The 19058-nt window shown below is 50.9% G+C and overlaps 1 protein-coding gene across 1 annotated transcript; it reads right to left on the bottom strand.

The window, feature by feature from the left end:
- Window positions 1–2980: 2980 nt before the first annotated feature.
- Window positions 2981–13788, bottom strand: GIPC1 (GIPC PDZ domain containing family member 1). Its single transcript, XM_036741174.1, has 7 exons — window positions 13707–13788; window positions 9201–9520; window positions 7105–7290; window positions 6612–6792; window positions 4344–4456; window positions 4095–4176; window positions 2981–3963 (listed from the first exon to the last, which is right to left on the bottom strand). The coding sequence occupies exons 2-7, from the start codon at window positions 9486–9488 to the stop codon at window positions 3812–3814; spliced, it is 1002 nt and encodes a 333-aa protein (XP_036597069.1). The 5' UTR covers window positions 9489–9520; window positions 13707–13788; the 3' UTR covers window positions 2981–3811.
- Between the last annotated feature and the right edge of the window lie 5270 nt (window positions 13789–19058).

Raw genomic sequence — 19058 nt, 5'->3', positions numbered from 1 at the left:
TAGGGGTAGGAAGAACCCAAGGACACTGTTGGCATTGCAGCAGCCCCGTCCTCCCAGGCCTAGTGCCACCAGGGCCACTTACTTGGCAGCCCTCCTTCTCTGACAGTCTGTGGCCCAAGGGGGGCTCCCTAGGGAGCCCTCTCCCCTGTGCAGGAGATGCTAGGTCTGGATCCAGCTCCGCTTATCCAGAGGGAGGCACCCAGGAAGAGGATATATCCCTACTACCCGGTCCCACTGGTCACTTTGTGACCAGGGGTCAAGAGATCAACAATTATTATGACTCCATATCCATTGCACATTAAAGTTTGCCGAGTGCTCTCCCCACAACCACCCTGTGAGGTATTATTATTCTTGCCTTACAGATGATGCAAGTGAGGCTCAATTTGCCTGTGGCCACAAAGCTAATGTGAGAGGCAGGATCTGAACTGTCCCCAACCAATGCCAGTCCTTTTCCCATTGCTCCTGCCTTCCATCTCTTAGGCTACGGGGGTCTGACCTTCTATCCCCATCATGTCCTCTCCACTAGACCTCCAAAGAAGCCTAGAGAGCTTCATAGAATTGCTGGGTTTCAAGCTGGCAGTTTCTTGGAGATCATAACCCAACCCTTCCCCAACTGAGAAGAAACTGAGCCATCCCCCACCCCCATCCTCTCTAGTTCCTTACCCCCCATTCTCAGGCACGGGGCCCTCATACTTTTCTCATTAATAACAATAATAATGCCGAGAAAATCCAAACACTGGAAAATGTGAGTGTCTCAGATACACATTCCCCTGTCTCTCCCCACTGTGGCCCTCCCTCTGGGGCTCCAGGCAGCAGGGCATCCCAGGTGAGAGGACCCTTTCCCAGCATCTAGTACCACTCTGTCCCCAACTTCCTAGTGAGCCCAAGGGCTTTAGAACTGGGAAAGATCTCAGAGGTGATCTAGTCCAAACCTCTCATTTCCAACAGGGAAATTCAGGTCAGAGAAGTTAGGTGAATCTCCCAAGGTCACAAAGAAGGGCTAAGGCAGGATTCAAACTCTTCTCATCACCCCAAATCCAGGGTCGCACTGCTTATGGTGCCGATCTCTGTCCTGCTCCAAAAGTTAATGGATAGACAGAGACTCCCAGGAAATACTGGCTTGTGAATAGGGCTTTGCTGGGGGGATTGGCTGCCAAGCCAACCCTGCATAGGGACACTAGACATCGATCATCGATGCCAGGGATGGAGAGGGCATGCATGAAATGGATTGAGGAAAGGAGGGAGGTAATGTTCTTCACTTTGGTGGGGGGGTGGGGTTCAGCAGGATAGGGGGAAGGAATGGACGGGCTGGAGGGCCCCCCCATTCTTTTATTTATGTCAGGCTTAGGCTGGAGGCGTTTCCCGAAGAACATGTAATCCCTGAGGAGGCTGGAGCTGGTATAAGGACAAGGGGAGGGTTGAGGAGGGGACCCAGGAGTCCTGCCTCCCAGCAACATTTTCTCTTCCACCTCCCTCTTAAAGCCCTTCCTACTCCTCTTTTGGGACCCACTCTGAACTCTGCAGTTCTAGACCCTTAAGACTCACATGCCCTTACCCCCTTACACCCAGCGATAGCAGAAACCCCAGACCAGAAAAAGATGTGTGCAGTGAGACCGAGTCATCCAGACGGATACAAAATGGGAGACACATCCCAGACCCAGAACTACCTCCTTTCACACCCCATGGGGGAATCTACAGAAGGATCCCCATCTGCCCAGCCAGTTCTCCACCCCTCCTCCCACCTCTGATTCAACTTCTTACTTTAATGTTCCTACTCCGACCCCTGGGGGTTGAAACTGGCTTTCCTAATTTCTTCCCCCAGCAAGCAACTGCACCCATTTCCCTGAGGCCCCCCTGCCTCTTCCCAGGGATGAAGAGCTAACTGTCAAAACAATGGTGTCGGGTTTATGTCAGTCTCCCTGCATCTTCCTCCATCAGCTTGGCCCAAGGCCTGAGGGGTCCAGACTCATGGCAGGGAGGGGAAGGTTCTGGCTGCCAGCTGCTCTGTTCTTCAGGGTTCAGTCATCCTTGCTGATTTGTATTCTTAAAGGCTGGTAAGATTACCTGTAGGATATGTCTGGCCCAAGGAGGAAACCGAGGCCCAGGGAGGAAGCTACTTGACTAAGGTCATAGGCCTAGAGCTGGGACTCCTAGGAACCAAAGGATTTGGACTAGGAAGGGATAAGAACTAGTCCGACTGCATCAATTTACAGAAGGAGAAACTGAGGCTGAGTAGAAAAGACTGGCTTAGTCACTCATCAGGTACATGCTAAAACTGGATCGTGCCCAGAGACCATGCCCAGGCAGGGAGGAGGGGAAGGGCTTCTGCCCCTCTGGATCCCATCTGGCCTCCCATCTCACTATTTCATTTGGGGGCCACACTAAGAACCCTCAATCTGAATCAACAGCTAGGAATTCCAGGCCCTACTCTGGGGCTAGTTTCCTCAACTGTAAAATGTGAAAGTCATGCTTGCATATCTCTTTCTTATGGTTGTTTTGGAGGACGCTTTCTAAACTGTAAAACATAAAAATGTGTTATTCCTGATGGGACACGACCCTTGTTATGGGACTGGTTTCTAGAGATACAGGGTCCCAGACAGGCCCAGGGGGCAAGGGTGCAAACAGTCAGAAAGAACCTCAGAACTGAAAGGGACCTCGGAGACCACTGAAAACAGCTTCCTCAACTTACACAGGAGGAAGAGAAGGCCCAGAGAGGGGAAGGTCACCCACTAAATTAATGGCATGGTCAGGACTTGGTCTCAAGCCTGCAGACTTTCAGGACATCTGAAACCTTCCCTTGCTGAGAAGCCTGGAGGGAGGGCCTAGGCGCTAATCAGGCAGAACAGTGGGTGGGAGGAGGCAGGGGAGACTGGGCCAAGGTCTCCTAATTCAATTTGGGGCACAGAGGAGATGGATTTCAGTCTACACATTCTTTCCCAGCTCGAGCTCAGCCCCCCACCCCTTAGGCCACGCAGCTTAGTTCCACTCAAGAGGTCTCTTTATGTTAAAGATAACTCAAATATAAAACCCCCCAATCAAGGCCTGCCCCGCCCCCTCAAAGTCAGTGAGGACAGTTGGGGACCCGTGGGGACACCTAAGGGAAGTCAGTCCTAGGACAGGGGATGGGTTCACAGCAGTCAAGTTCAAATACAGAGGTAACAGGTCTGGGGAGTCTCATAGTGGTGACCTTATTGCAGTTGCTGGAGTAAGAGCAGGGGAGGGGGAGAAAAGTGGCTGCCTGGTCGCCACTCCCCTCCCCTGCGTCAGGGAAACCAGTAGAGGTCACAGCCGCCCCCTGAAACAAAGCTGGGTGCCCCAGGGAGGGGAGTGGGGCCAGTTTGGCAGCTGATGTGGAAAAGTAGAGGCGGGAAGAAGGGGGAGGCTTACCAGCTCTCCCTCCCCCAATCTAGACACTGAGGTAGGTGGGAAGGGGAGGAGGGGGGCTCCCTGGGGACCCCAGCCGGGCTGAGGAGGGAAGGGCTGTACCGATTGGATGGAGAGCATTGAGGGTCAGGCCTTCTCCCTCCTACTCTGGCTGTGTGGGGAGTGTTGGATTCCAGTGGTGGTAATAGTGGTGAGGGCCTGGGGGCCTGGATCCTTGGCTCAGCTCTTCTCTCTGACCCCTCCTCCCTCTCTCTCTCTGAGCCCCCAGACAAAGATTTCTTCAGTGCTCTCTCCCTTAAACAGCAGTGATGGTGCTGGGATGGGCCCCAGGTGTCTGGTCTCCCAGACTTTTTGCTCCCAAGGCCCCACGGCCCTGGCTCATGTTAACTCTGTCCCACATTTCCTCGGAGTCGGTCCAATCTGAGTCCTAGTAGCGCCCAACTTTGGCATCTCCGATCGCTCCCCACACATCGAAGACAAACTCGTCAGGGAAGGCAAAGTCACCTAGCCGTTCGTCTAAAGCCTCCGCCAACTCATCCGGGTTCCGCTTGTCCCTGCCCAGCTCTACCATGGTGGCTGCTGCTCAAAGGAAAGAACGGGGTCAGCAGCCCAGATCCCCCCAGAACCTAACTCCTGCCCAACCCCCTGTAAAGTGCCCAGCCCAGGTCCCCCCTCCTCCAAGCCCCACATCCCCGTCCAAAGAAGCTCACCCAGCTCTGTGTCCCGGATGCCCATGTAACTTTCTAGCAGGTCATCCACCTTCTCGATGGCCTTCTCCTCAAATGCTGAAGGCTGGGTGGGGGTGGGGGAGAGAGAACATTAAATTCAACTCTGCATTAATCACTTACTATGTATAGGATCCGTATATACAAGGCACTGCAAAGCAGGTGGGGGTGAGCTGGGGCCAGGGAACAAAAAGCGGGGAAAGGGAACATGGGGCCAGCAGCACAGCCACTTACCAGTTCCTCCACTGTAGCTGGACCCCGAGAACGGAGGCGAAGGGTCCCCCTGCCAGTGCCAAGTTGGGGTCCTGAGCCAGGCCGGGCCCCTGCTGACCTCTGACTGATCATGTCTGAGATAGGCAAGGAGGCTGTCAGTATCTGACATTCCCTTTGCCCCTCCTACCCTGGATCCAAACGTCCCCTCTTACCCATAGCCCTTGAGCCTCCTCACAGAGTTTGAGAACTTGATGGAACCCTAGGCATCAATCACTAAGTCCAATAGCCCCATTTCACAGATGAAGACATTAAGGCGTCACATTCCCAAAGTCACAAAACTAATGAGTCTCAGGGCTTACATTCAAAGCCAAGTCTTAGAACACCAAACTGGAGTTCTTTCCATTATCCCATCTTCTCCCCACTGAGCCCAGTGGAATGGAAGCTCCTAGGCCCTAATTCCATCAGGGGTGGAAGGGCTTCTACTTGGGGTCATAGGGCTCAGAGCTGAAAAGGACCTTCCATTTGAGGATGGTGTTGTCAGCGATGTGGGAACTTATCAAAGGAAAATGACTTGCCTAAGGTAACAAACAGTAAGTGGCCCAGGCAGAATTCAAACTCAAGTCTCCTGACCCATAACATAAGGCTTTCAACTGACTCAAACTGCTTTGAGAAGTGTCCTGGCCCCTGATCCTTTCTCCCTTGGAGCCCCCTCCCAGGGCTGGGACAGAATCCAAGCATTCCACTGGGGGCTGGAAATGGGACAGTGTGATGAGGGGGAGGGTAAGGGTCAGCTGGGGTCAGGAGCTCTGCAGCTGGGAAAGGCCACTTGTTGGAGGGAGAATGGATAGGAAATGAAGGCCTTGAAGTCCGGTGCTCAGGGCTGGGACTAGAATGGAGTAGATGGAGCACTGGACCTGGAGGGCCTAGGTTTGAATTTGACTACTTATCAAGACCACTTTGGGCAAGTATCTCCTTCTGGGCCTCAGTTTTCTTAGGTGTTGGACAGGACATTCCCAAAGGTCCCCTCCAGCTCTAAAGCCTTTGCTCCTAAGAGAGAGCCTGAGCAGCCAAAAGGGGAATAACCACCACACTGGGCTTTGCCCTGAGGCCAGAGCCCAGAGCAGTGAAGTACGGGGAGGAGAACAGGAAGCCTAGCTTCTCTCTCTCTCTCCATTCCAATAAGGGGGAGCAGCCTTTCCAACCCCTATCCAGCCTCCAACATCTCAGCCTGTGTTGGGGAAGCAGCTGGATAATACCTGCCCTCTCCCCCTTCCCCCATCTTGGCCCAGAGCTCTGGTCCCATTCCTGAGAGGCAGCAGAGCCAAACGCAGGGGGGCCGAAGATGGCATCAGTTATGGGCAGCCAAGCATCCCCAGTAGGGGCTCCTTGTGGCCTAGATCCTGGAGGTGGGGACCTCAAGGGTTTGGGAAGTCTGAGTATGAGGAAAGAGGGAATTGGGGAGGGGGTTGAACTGGGGGGGGTTGGAGGGTGTTGAGTGCTGTGGGGGGAATTGGTGTGAGTCTGGAAGAAGAGAGGTGAGGGGCTGGGGAGGCAGGGAAATTGTAGGCAGGGGCCTTAAGAAGATTTTTAGGTAAGGAAACATGGGAGGTTTAGTGGAATTGAATGGGGGGGCCTTGAGGCTAGGGAAAGAAATAGTTTTAGAGGTTGAGTGTAAGAGGGGACATGGGGGAAAGAGACAGAGGTTTGGTTGGGCAGAGGGACAAAGCTGGGGGAATTAACAGAGTTAATAGATAAGATGGGAACTGGATTGCCAGAGAGATCACCAGGACAGGAACATGCCAGGGGGTGGCAGGTGCTGCCACCTGAGACCAGTGCTGGGGGGAGGGTCATATGACACAGAAGCCAAGAGGGAAAAGCTACCCCCTCCCACCCCAGGCCCCTGAGGTGGTGGGTCACAGGCTGGTGCCTGCAGAGCCTTCAGGAAAGCAAACCCATAAGTCCTGGGCCTCTTCCCTAGTAGGGAGCTCCCCCTATGGCCTGAATACGAAGGTGGGGGAACACCTGTTGGCTGCTGGGAAAGGGGAACACAGGACAAAGGGATCTCAAGTCACCCTGGTGGAGGATTCCAGAAGGTGGGGGGTTGCCCCTTGCCTTTCCCAGTGTCCCTGGGCATTTATATTCAGATCAAATAAAGATTCCTAGTCTCTCCAATCTAGCCAGGAAGCCTAGGCCACTTTCTCATCCTAGCTCTCAAGTCCAACAGCTCCTTCCTCACCCAGACTCCACTCCTCTTCTGTGGACCCAGTGCCTCCAGGCTCTGTCACTCACCAAAGGCCTTCCGGGGCTCCGTAAGCTTGAGGGTGAAGGTGCGGCCTCTCGGCAGGTCCTTAAGCATCTTGGCCACCTCATAGTGCCGACAGCCCAGCAGGTTCTGCCCATTGATGGATTCTATCATGTCGCCCACACTGATCACTTGGATCCGGTCAATGACACTCCCCTCCTTGATCCGCTGTTGAAGGAGACACACCCAGCTTGGCACCATAAGCTTATCATCACCCTGAGCCAGCTGCCCCATGAGATGTGTGTGTGTATGCATGTCCCTGATGTTTTGCCTCTGGGCAGGGATTGGACAGTCCCCACTTCCCCCTTCATTTGACAAATGAGGAAACTGGGGATCCTAGAAGCCAAAGAACCTGGCCAAGGTTACACAGTTAAAACCAGTCAGAATTGGGTGAACTGATGTCCTCTAACTCCAATTCCAATGTTCCTTCAGTTATGCCATGGAAGGGCCCCAGGCAGGGCCTCCCTCCCTGCCCAGTACCTTGATGAAGGCATAGCCAGCCCCGTTGTCAGTGATAGTCAGCCCCAGGGCCTCCTCTGACTTGAACACTTCCACCTCCTTGCGCTGGCCTTTGACATGGGCGAAGATGAAGTCCTCCAGTCCTATCTGGCCCCCAAGCAGCTTCTCCATGTCCACTTTGTGTGTGTTGAGAGTGCAGAACATTACCTGGGAGGAGAAGCCAGCCTGAGGATGGGCAAAGGGCCAGTACCCAGCCCACCAACTCTAGCCCTCAGGGCAAACCTTATCCCTTGTGATAGCGAGATATGGGCAGACCTGATTGACAGAGTGGTATGTGTGTTTAAATGTTTATATCTCAGGAAGAAGACCCTCCCATCTAGATCCTAATCCCCAGGCAAGCTATTCTCTAGTCTTGTAGCCCCTCCCCAGAAGGATCCCCAACATCTGGATGCCATCACACAAACACCCACCATGACTTTCATCTCCATCCCATGATTACAGTGGTGGAGGATATTCTCAGGGCTAGCCTTTCTTCTGCCTCCTTGTTAGAACATACTATTAACAAGAAGGAAGCAGCAGTCACAAAGAACCTCACCTTAGTTCTTGTGGGCGGTGTTACTAAAGTGGAAGATCAGGAGATTCCTATAGATACAGCTTACTTAGATTGTAGCAAACCAATGGATGAAATAGTTTATGTCATTCTTGTAGGAAAGACAGGATAATGTGGGTCAGACAACATTAAAATGCATTGGATTTGGAACTAGCTGGATGGCCAGAATCAAGAAGTAGCCATGAGGGTTTCAGTATTAGGAGTTTGGTCTGAGCATCCACACAGGAAAGACACGTGGATAAAGACTGTCCACGGTGCTGATTGTGACATGTAAGCTGATAGATCACTTATAGAATGTGGTATCAGTATGTATATCTGGGACAGTACAAATGGGTGATGAACTAGGCCCTGAATTAAAGAGGAGAAGGGCCTAATGGAATGCCTTCAGGAAACTGCAAATGACCCCAAGCTTCCTTTAGAAATAGAAGGCCCATCTTTAGAAAACACATTTTCTAACAGTTGTTACATGGCTGCAAAGTATGGAATACAACTGTCTCCAAAGAACTGAAAAGATCATAGAGAGGGGAATGGGAGACCCACAGATGAGGCTGCAACAGATAACCAATGAAGAACATTCAAGAGCAAGAGTAAAACATGTCACCAGGGAAAGTGATGATAGGAAAAAAGCTAGGCTGTTTACATGGTGAGGGCAAGGCTGACACATGGACAGCCTGTACTCCACTGATGTCTTTTCAGGGTCAGGAAAAAACAAGGAAGGCCTCCAGCTCATTGGGTGGATCCCTTGCGGTGAACTTACGGGAAGGCAAGGGTAAGAACAGCATAGGATGGGTTGACACCTTCATTGCTAAAGGGAACTATTTAAGTATTTGAGCGAGCCAACTTGGAAGGACATCTCCAGTGGAGTGTCCTGACGAATCTGTGCTCGGCCCTGTGATGTTTAGGATTAGAGGATAAAGACAAAGATGATATGATGATATGTTCCAATGAAACACATAGATGACATAAAGCTAAGGTGGACTGCAAGTACACTGGATGATGGATTCAGAATCCCAAAAGATCTTGACAGGATAGAAAATTGGGCCGAATCAAATAAGATGAAATTTAATAGGGACAAATGAAAAGTCTTGGGTACAAAAATAAGATGAGGTGGGAATTGATCGGATAGCAGTTTGTCAAGTGATGGACCTGCTTTGCTCTGCTCAGACCACACCTAGGGTTTGTGTTCAGGTCTGATTACTCCTCAAGCACAGACTGCATGACCATCTGTTGGCACACTGCAGTGGGGATTCTTTTGCAGGTGTCTGGACTAGATGGCTGTTGAGGGTCCTCCCAACTTTGAAATTCTGGGATTCTGTGACCTTGGCAAGCAGCTTTTCTGTGGTCTAGGATCCGGGCCCAGGTGTCTGCCCCAGCTTCTGACCTTCCCTTCAGCCCACTTTTAGGTTGCCTGCCATCTAGTTCTCCTGGCACTGCCTCCCCATTACAACTCCATCCCCCCTACCCTGTCCTACATCTATATCAGGGACCCAGGTCCTGGCAGCCATACCTCAGCAGGGGGCAGACGGAAGGCCTCAGCAATCTTGCCGTACAATTCCTTCACATTTGTGAAGCCTTCAATTCGACCAGTTGGGCTTCCATGGGCCAGCTGGGTGTGGAACACCAGTCGGGGCCGAAGAGATGGGGGTGGGGGAGGTAGGCCCACGTGGGGCCCCCCTCCCCCACCCCCACCCAGGGGCCCTGACTCCCCCACACCCAGTCCACCCCGCCCAGGCTCTGCCTCCTCATTTTCCACCAGGGGTGGTGCCTTCTTTCGACGGCCAAGTCCCAGAGGCATGGGAGGTGATGGAGGGGGGTCTCCCAGGAGATCTGTGGATGGCAAAAAAGGCAGACTGTCCACGGTATCCTTTCCAGCCAAATTCAAGATCAGGAAGGTCAATGGAGTAGAAGAAGTCATGGATTTAGAGTCTGAGGATTGCTTACTATCTATGTGACCTCAGGCACTGTCACCACCTCTTTGCACTTCACTTTCCTCATCTCTATGAGGAGGTAGAGCTCCCCCCGTTTCTAGTATCTCTTCCAGCTCCCGGGCTCTGATCTTATGAGTCTTCTGATCAGGAAGGCTTCCCGACCTCAGTGACGCCGAAGCCCTGGGCCCATAGGATCTTCCTTCTCCTCTTATTGCTTATTGATCACTTGTGATTGTTTCTCAGAGTCCCAGCCAAAACCAATGCTTCTTTTTTTGGGGGGGGGGTGGAGAAGGCAATCAGGTTTAAGTGACTCACCCAAGGTCACACAGCTATAAGTGTGTCAAGTGTCTGAGGCTGGATTTGAACTCAGGTTCTCCTGACTCCAGGGCCAGTGCTCACTGCGCCACCTAGCTGCCCCTTAAAACCAATGCTTCTAACCCCAGTTCTCACTTTATCCTGCCCTTCCTCTAGGTATCTATTCACATTATCCCTCATGACTGTCCCCACCAGCAATGCTGCTCCTGGTGTGAAGTCCCGCCTAACTCCTGAAGCTGAAAGTGATTTCACTGGACTCCCATTGCTCATAAGCCTTTGCCTGGCGACCCCTTTTTGCACTTTCCATAAAGTTCTCCCTCATATCAGTTATTTGTATGCTTTAATTGCCCATAAGGCAGTATGACATAGTGGAACGAGTGCTTAGTTTGAAGTTGCAAGACACGGGTTGGAATCTCATCTCTGCCACTACCTGTGAGTCCTTGGATAAGTCACTTCTCCAGGCTAAACAGCTAGGAAGGCTGTTCTCAGATTCTCTGTGCCTCAGTCTCCTCATGTATAAAAAGAGGAGGTTGTACTAGACAAGCTAGGGTCCCTTCTGGCTCAAAGTCTGCTGACACCAGGGTCTGTGTTGTATCTGTCTTTGTATACTCACGGATTGGTATGCATTAGGAACTTAATGCTCATCTCCTGAATGGACGTTGTTTTAAAATAAATGAAACCTCAGTTCAATTCAATTCAGTAAACATATATTAAGCGCCTATTTTGTGATTGTACAACGTTAGGTGCTGAGGAGATGCAAAGTTTCAATCAGACCTGGCTTAGTAGGGAGATAAGGTACAAAGATTAAGTACAACACACAATTAACATATGCATGCCAAAGTACATCAGAGACATGGGAAAAGAAAGAAAGGGTACTAAGGGAGGTCCAAGGAAAAAGGTTATTCCAGCGATCAGGGAAGTCTTTCTGGATGTTACATCCCAGGAGGATGTAATATTTAGGCTGGGCCAGAATGCAAATGGGGGAAGTAGAGGATTCTAGGGTAGGGGGAAAGAAGCATTTATATACTGCCTACTATGTGCTAGGTGTTCATGGAAAGGAGCAGAAGGCTGGAAAGATAGAGTGGTACTAGGATCTTTATTATACCTTTCCTTGTACCCTGGATACCCAGGACAGTACTCTCCTACATGTGGAAGGCACTTGATAAATCTCTGAATTGAACTGAAATTAAATGATTCTTAATTCATTCATTCATCCATCAATCCATTACTGAGAGCCCTGATGCCAGGCACTGATGGGGAGATATGGGAATCAGCAGCAGTGATGGCCCTGAGGGAGCTCACTATAGGGATGCCTCTTCTAACCAGCTTGTGAGCTCTGAGGGTAGTGTCCACACTGACTGCTTCTCTGGTTTCCCTCCACTGTGCCTAGCACAAGGCTGACTAACTCACAAGTACTTAGTTCACCAAATATAAGGTTCCATCTCCTCAGACTGTGAACTCCGTCAGGGCAAGCCCAGGACCTTGTTCATCTTCCTCTTCATTCCCCAGAGCTGAACGTATGGCCCTGTTGTATTCTGGCAGAGCCTTCACCCTAGACTCCCATGGCCCAGTGGGAGTGTTTCTCCCTCCTCCCTCTTCCTCCTCCAACCTCCCATACTTCTAAGTTTTCATTTCCCTTTCTCCTAGGCATAGGGAGCCCAGTGATTAAGGGAGAGAGGAGAAGCACTCCAGATGTTAGGAAAGAAGCTTGTATCTGTTGGAATAGAGAATTTGGTGGGCATACACTAAGGTTCTTGGGGATGGGGGGTGGATTTAGGGCAGCTAGGAGGCAGTACCTCCAGGTTCCCACCCCGTTGACACTAGGAAGACCCAGAGATACCACGAAACTTGATTTTTATTGGCTATGTGCCCACGAGAAGTCTCTTCAACCTAGATGAGCCTCAATTTCCTCATGTGTGATAGAGGTACAATAGCGCCCTGCCCGCCTCACAGGTAAGAAAAGGAAGCTCTATGTACACCTTTATAGCATGATAAAATACAAGTTAAAGAAAAAAAAAGATTCGAGGAGGAAGAGGTTTCTGTAAGGTCACAGGGCAAGGGGCTGGAGTAAGAGGAGAGAGCACCCAGCTCCGGCTCCCCATTTCATCTGGGGCGTTGTTCGGGATGGAATGAGGGCGGGCCAGCCAGTGCTGATTCAGCCAGACAAACCAGCTACTGGGTGTTTCCTGGGGAGCAAATGCTGGCTAGACGCCTGCCCTAGTCAGCAGAGATGAGACTCAAGTATTTTCAATGTCCCCCTACCTCCCACTTCCAAGCTGTTCTCTCAAGACCCACTTGGGTCTCCAGGGAACTACCTCACCCTCTCTCAAGTTCAGGGTTTAATTAATAAAAAGTCCCATTTCTACAATGTTTATGGTTGACAAAGCATTTCCCTCAAAACAGCCCTGAAGTAGCACAATTAGTATTACACCCATTTTACAAATGAAGAAACTGAGATCTAGAGAAGGCAAGTGACTTCTCCACACAGCTCATCAACAGCAGAGCTGGTTTCAAATACAGGTCTCTCCAACTCCGAATTCAAGGCTTTCACAGGTTGTTCTAAATGGGACTTTTGAGTATGGCATGGGTGGAAGGGTAGGGAAACCCCAGTGGATCCCTTCTCTGGGAACCTCCCTAAAACAAAAGATTAGGCGGAGGTAGTGAAACCTGTAGCAGGTGACCACCCCTCCCTGCAGGAACAATATAAGCATGAGAAAACTGGAGGCCTGAGTCACAGGGGGCAGTTACCGAGCCCTAAGGGAGGAGCTGAGCCATACAGCCACACCTCTCCACCCTGGGTTGGGGATACTTCTCAGGTCTAGGGAAAAGTCTGAGAACCCCAACAAAATTCTTGCTCCCTACATCATCAGTCCAGTCTGGAGAGGAAAAAACTTCTAGGTTTAAGGGAGCCTTAGTGGGGATGCCTGGGGGCTCCCCTCCTGGTAGCCTAGTCTACTTGACCCCCTCCCTGCGGGTCCGTAAAGCCAGCCTAGGACTTGAGGTCAGGGTCCTCTAGCATCTGTCCCAGAACTCCCACTTTCCACAGTCCCTGCGGCTCCAGAACCCCTCCCCTCAGGGTCTCTTGGGTCCCCCACTCCCCAGACTGGTCCCCTCCACCAGGGTTCCGAGTCACCCGGACATTTACGGCTGCCCGATCTTTGGGAATGTGTTCCCAGATGCACTCTAGGCCTTGGGCCCTTTGTGTCCATTCCCACAGTGCGTCCACACTCCACGCCGGGACATGCCTCAGGGCCCCACCATCCATCCCTTCCCGCGTGTCCCGGGCGGTCACGGTCACTCCAGGTGCCCATCCTCGTCGCGGCTGTGTCCTCGTGCCCCGGCTTGCCCGGTGCTCAGTGCACTAGGTCCCCACCCCCTTATGCTTCCGTGTCCGTTGGCCTGTCCCCACTCACGTCCTCTCTAGTCCCGAGTCCCAGTGTGCCCGAGCAGGTCTGAGTCCTCACCTCATGGATATCTCTGTCCCTCCACTGGCCAGGGCCCTCCCCACGACCCCCTCTGAATCCTCCCGTTTCTGTGCCTTCCAATGCATATCGCGGGACCCCCGCCGCCCCGGCCCCTCGCGTTCCCGCGTGTCTGAGCCACTCTAGGTCTCCACGACCGTCAACCCCTTGAATGTTGGTGGGCGTCCCTGTCCCCGCGCGTTTGGAACCCGCTGTAGAGCCCGACCCCCAGTGTGCCGGAGCCCGACCCCCAGAGTGCCGGAGCCCGACCCCCAGAGTGCCGAAGTCCGGCCCCCAGGGGGCACTCACCTGCGGCCGCCGCCTCCGCGAGAGGATAGTCCCTCCGCGAACTCCAGCCGGCCGCTGCCCGGGCCTCCCTCTCCCGCAGCGGCGCCCAAGAGCAGGGCGGGGCTGATTCCCGAGGCCGACCAATCGCCAACCATCTCTTGGGCCTTTGAACCAATCAACGCTGTTACAGAGTCGGGGTGGGGTCGGCGGACACATTCCAGAGGGATCCCTCCGCCTTATCCTGCCTCTTCTTCATTCACCCCACCCCACATTCCCCCGCTCCCTGTCAAAGTGGACCAGTCCTACCTACCCGAGTAGCGATGGACCGTACCACTTAGAAGGATGGATAGGGGGGAGAAGGGAATTCTCAAGAGCAGAGGCCTAAAACTCTGAGCCAATCACAAGAAAGGAAAGAAGGTGTGCCACCAATCAGATCGTGGAGTCGCAGAACCACGTGCTGCACCCTGGGTGTCAGTCAAAAGGGTGTCTGGAGGCTGGTATCCACGGGACGGGAATCTAGTCACTGAGGGTGGAGGTGAGGGCTAGGACCCCGGAGGGAGAAGGGAGTGCTGGGACAGGAAGAGCCTGGGCCTACACTAGTGACGGCCCGCTAATCTTACAAATCCAGCTGCCGAGCGTGGCCCCTCTAAATAAGAATAAGCACACCTTACATTTCCCTAGCGCTTTAACATTTGCAGCCATCCTGGAGAGTGTCACCATTCCCGTTTTGCAGCTAAAGAAACTGAGGAGAAGAAGCAGCTAAGTGTCATAGCTGATAAATGTCAGGGCCAAGACGGTGATTTTTGTTATAGGGAACTCCCAGGCTCGAAAAATCCCTCTACCCATGCAGCTCCCCTGGGCATCTGGAACCTGAGAGTCCGAAGGAGCTGCCTAGAGAGAGTTAAGAGACTTGCCCAGAGACACAAAGCCAGTAGGTCGCCACGATGCCTCTTTGCAACCCTTAAAACACTAAATTCTGGTTGCTATTATTTTGTTTCCAAGATTAGTGTATCATGCTGTGCTTTTCTAAAATAACATCCTCACAGCCTGTATTCAAATCCATCCTCAGACACTTAGCAGCGTGATCCTGGGCAAGTCACTTACCTGCCTCTTTCCTAACTGTAAAATGCAGATTAAAATAGCACCTACCTCACAGAGTTATTGTGAGGATCAAATGAGGTGATATTTGTAAACAGCTTAGCACAGTGCCTGGCACCTAGTAGGTGCTTAATAAATGCTTGTTCCCTTACCTTTCCCTTCTGCCTGGTCTTGCTTTCAAGCTGCATCAACGGAAAATAGGAGCCATTGTTAGCCAGATTCATTATCCCCAGAGACCCTACCCTTCTCCTAAAAAGCCAATAGAAAACACATAATGGATTTTTAAGTGCAAAAGCCCTGGGGAAATGAGATTTTATGAATTGTTCCCATATGTCTGAAGGAAAAAGGCAGGGATTTGGAGTCGAATGCTAGCCTTGGATAAATCTTTGGGACTTTCTTCCACTGTAAAATGAGAGAGTTGTATTAAATAATCTCTAAAATTTCTTCTGGTTCCCAGAGAATTCTATGATCCCTTCCAGGAACCCTAGAAGATAACTTCTTGAGACCTAGATGGGAAAGGAGTTTTTAATAGGCATTCTGGGAATTGTAGTTCTCTCAGCCTCCCCTGGGAAACAGGCAGGGTGGGTGCTGTTTATTCCCTTTCCTCTTTACATCAGGATAGAATTAATTTCTGCAGTTCCCAGGCGGCAGGGAAGGCCGGAAGCTGCCTTCCGATTAGGTTGCTAGGGACAGACTGATTACTGAGGAATCTGTGGGTTATAGTTAACAAGTGGAGCAAAGTAGAGGAAAAATCCAGAGGAGAAAAGGCAACACCGCCTACCCCCACCCCCTAAGGGCAAACAGATCAATCGTGTGTATCCGGAAGTCAGGGACAAGAGGGTTATTGTCCCTTCTCCCAGGATAGCTGGGGGGTAGGGGGGGGGTGGGTAGTAGCTTCCGACATCCCACTAGAGTGATGCCAACAATCCTCTGAGGTTGGTGAATTCTAAGGAGGCCCACCAGCATCCCAGACTTGTCTCATTCTCACAACACCCCTGAGATCCGGAACTGGAAGGAACCACAGAGATCACGGAGCACAATCCTCTCATTTTACAGGGGAAAAAATTGAGATTGAGAGAGAAAGAGACTGGCCCCAAGTCAGGCAGTTAGTAGGAAGTGCTAGAATTCCATGCCAGGTCTTCTGATTCCAAACCCAGTGTTCCTTCCACCATTTCCCACCTGGGTTTGGAAGGGAAGAAAGCAGAAGGGGGTGTAGTAGGGACAACAAGAGACAGAGCGGGGCTAGCTAGGGCCACTAGCTCCTAAGGGATTGAAACTTCCCCAGGCAATAAGTAGGGTCCGTTGGGAAAGAAGTCTGGATTTGGGGTCAGAGCCACACCTTAGCTGGCTGATTTACTCACTCCACCTCTCTGAGTTTTCTCTGTAAAGTGTTAACCTAAAATCCCTTCACATACCAAATTACCATCCTATGATCTAGTCAGAACTTGTCATTTTATGGATGGTGTAAAGAAACCCCAGAGATTAAGTAACAAAACTGAGATTCAAACTCACCTTTTTTTTTTACCCCCCTCCCCAGACTATAAATTATTCTGGGGCGTCTTGCCTCTAAAGCTCCTTCCCGGTTCTGAATCCTATCCTTTTATGACCTCTAGATACTTTGTTTGAAAGTAACAACACCTTAGTTTCACCAGGGGAGGGGCAAGGAGGAACAGTGAGGGTGAAAGAAATGACCAAATAGGCCCATCAGGAAGGGAAGAGGAAGAATAAAGTGGACGAGGCCCAGGCTGGGAAGGGAGCATCAGGGATCCTACGATTTAGAGCTGGAAGGGCGGTAAGAGGTCAGCTTTAGCAACCCTTTAATTTTACACATGAGAAGACTGAGATCTGAGGGCAGAAGGAACTTGCCCAAGATCACGCAAGTAGCCGGTCAGAGAAGTGGGATTTGAATGTAGGTCTGATCTGCTCCACTCCCCCACCCCCATTTCCCCACCATTCTAGGATGCAGTTTATTGATGTGCCTGAATGAATCACCTCCATGCTCATGAGGCCTCTAGCTCACCCAACCAGCCCAACAAGATCAGGCTGGGCAAGGGCACTGCTGGGAAAGGAAATCTGACACAGAAAGGCCGGAAGCGGAGGCAGGGATTCAGGACAGATCCTTTTTCTGGTCAAAGAGACCGACTCCAAAGCCAAACGGGCACCTAGCAAACCTCGGAAACAAGCCGGGCTTGCTTGAAAGTTGTGCTCAAGGAATGGGGTGGGGGGTGTAGTATTGAAATAGCCCTTGGAATAGCTAGGTGAAAGCCTCACTTGGAATCATTTAGGCTGATTTACTCAGAGACATTATGGTCCAATGGGAAGAGCCCTGGATTCAGCCCCAGAAGATTTGGCTTCAAATTTCACTTTTTGACATTCTTTTACCTATGTGACCTCTCTGGGCCTCCTCAGCTTACTCTTCTGTAAGATAAGGAGGAGGCTGGACCAGATCAACCAACCAGCACTTATTAGAAGCTTACTGTGTACCAGGTCTTGTACTAAGCTATTGGGGACACAAAGAAAGGCAAAAGAAGTCCCTTCTCTGAAGGTTACAGCTGCATATAAATAATTAGGTATGGGTGAAATACAGAATAGGTTGAAGAAATCATTATAGAGTAAGGTTCTAGCAACTAAGCAGGACTGATAGGAGGGAAGGCAGCAGGAAGGGCTCCCTTTAGAAGGTGATCTTTGCACTGAGTCTTGAAGGAAGCCAGGGATTCTGAGTGGCGGGAGGTCAGGAAGGTGAGAATTCTGGGGATTAGGAGGCAGCCAATACGAAGTCATGGGGATAGGAGATGAAGTACTATGTTTGAGGTAGAGAGAGTAGGCCAGTGTGGCTGGATTGCAGAGTGAGTGGAGAGGAAGTGAGGCATAAGAAGGCTAGAAAGGTAAATTTGGGAACATCTTTAAATGCCAGAATGAGTGGCCTTAGATAGCCTCTAAGATCCTTTCTAGCTGTAAATCGATGATCCTTTTGAACACTGTACAATGAAGAGAACCCTGATTGACAAGCAGGAGACCCAGGTTCAAACTGCCTTTAAACAAGCCACTTTATCACTCTCTGGAGGGTTCAGTTTCCGTTTATAAAATGAGGGGACTGACCCCTTTCAGCTCTAAATTCTTTGATTCTCTGCCACTGACATGATTAAGGGTGCTTTCCTAGATGGATGGGAGGCACCGTTTTGTATGGATGAAAGTCCTGGAGGAAGTCCTGGGTTTGAATCCTACCTCAGAAGCTTAGCACCTTCCCAAAACCTAATCTCTTTGAGCTTGCTTCATCTACAAAATGAGGATCAAATGAACTAATGCATGGAAAATGTTTTGGAAAACTTTAAAGCACTGTAGGAACCTGCGCTGTTATTATCAGAGACTGTGCGAAGGTGCCTTCCAGCTGACCATCTATGATTCTGGTCCTGTCTTTGTGGAAGATTATGAAGTACTTGCATATAGACCTAGAAACAGGAGTGGGGAGAGGGAGAACCTAACAAGATACAAGCTGCCTCTGGCCACACCTTTCCAGAGCCTTCTGGAGTCACTGACAGAGGCCAGGCAGGGAAGAGAGCTCTCTAAGCTATTGGTTCCCAGGCCAGATCACTGAGAGCACAGAGGGGTTAGCTTTAAATCCCAAAGCTCAGCAGAAAAGGGCATTATCACCCTCAGCTGACAGCACAGCCACTGAATTCCTTTCAAAGCCAACCTCCAAGCTCGCTTTACACGAGCACCAGCTTTCTTACTCTCTAAAAACTGTCTGTGACTCCCAACCTGGCCCTTGTCCTAGGAGCTTCCCTACTAAACCCTGAGAATTTCTCCATCAGTCCCTTCCTGAACAGGGATCATAGAGGCATGGAGAGGGGAACCTGTAATAGCAATGAAAGCAAAACAGGGATAGGAGTGAGACCTGGAGATCAGAAAGGACACTGGGAAATCACTGATTCCAACCCCTGTATACATAGGAATAAAAGAAAGCCCACGACAGATTGTAACTTGTTCAAAATTGCACACAGTAACTAGCCAAGCTGGGGTTCAAGCCCATGTCCTCTGGCTCCATTCCACGATTCCCATATGCCTGTAGAGAAGCTAACTTCAGACAATGTGTCTATATCGATCTATATTGTATCCTATCCCACAAAATGTAAACCCAAGAACAGAAACTGTTTCATTTTAATCTTCATACCTAACACAATACCTGGCACATGGTGAATGATTAAGAATTGCTCCTTTGATTCAATTTTCATTCTGGCACAGTCATAACCTGGTGAGCTGGGCAGGTGGGTATTA

This window comes from Trichosurus vulpecula, chromosome 1 (assembly GCF_011100635.1).
Source record: "Trichosurus vulpecula isolate mTriVul1 chromosome 1, mTriVul1.pri, whole genome shotgun sequence".
Classification (NCBI taxonomy): Eukaryota; Metazoa; Chordata; class Mammalia; order Diprotodontia; family Phalangeridae; genus Trichosurus; species Trichosurus vulpecula.
This window is presented reverse-complemented; position numbering and strand designations above follow the sequence as displayed.

Bases quoted from the DNA above. Each gene is read 5' to 3' on its own strand.
- GIPC1 (XM_036741174.1), bottom strand. From the start codon at position 9,488: ATGCCTCTGGGACTTGGCCGTCGAAAGAAGGCACCACCCCTGGTGGAA. The intron at 6,793-7,104 runs GTACTGGGCAGG...CTCCTTCAACAG, and splicing joins CTGGCTATGCCTTCATCAAG to CGGATCAAGGAGGGGAGTGT. The intron at 4,177-4,343 runs GTAAGTGGCTGT...ACCCCCACCCAG, and splicing joins CAGCTACAGTGGAGGAACTG to CCTTCAGCATTTGAGGAGAA.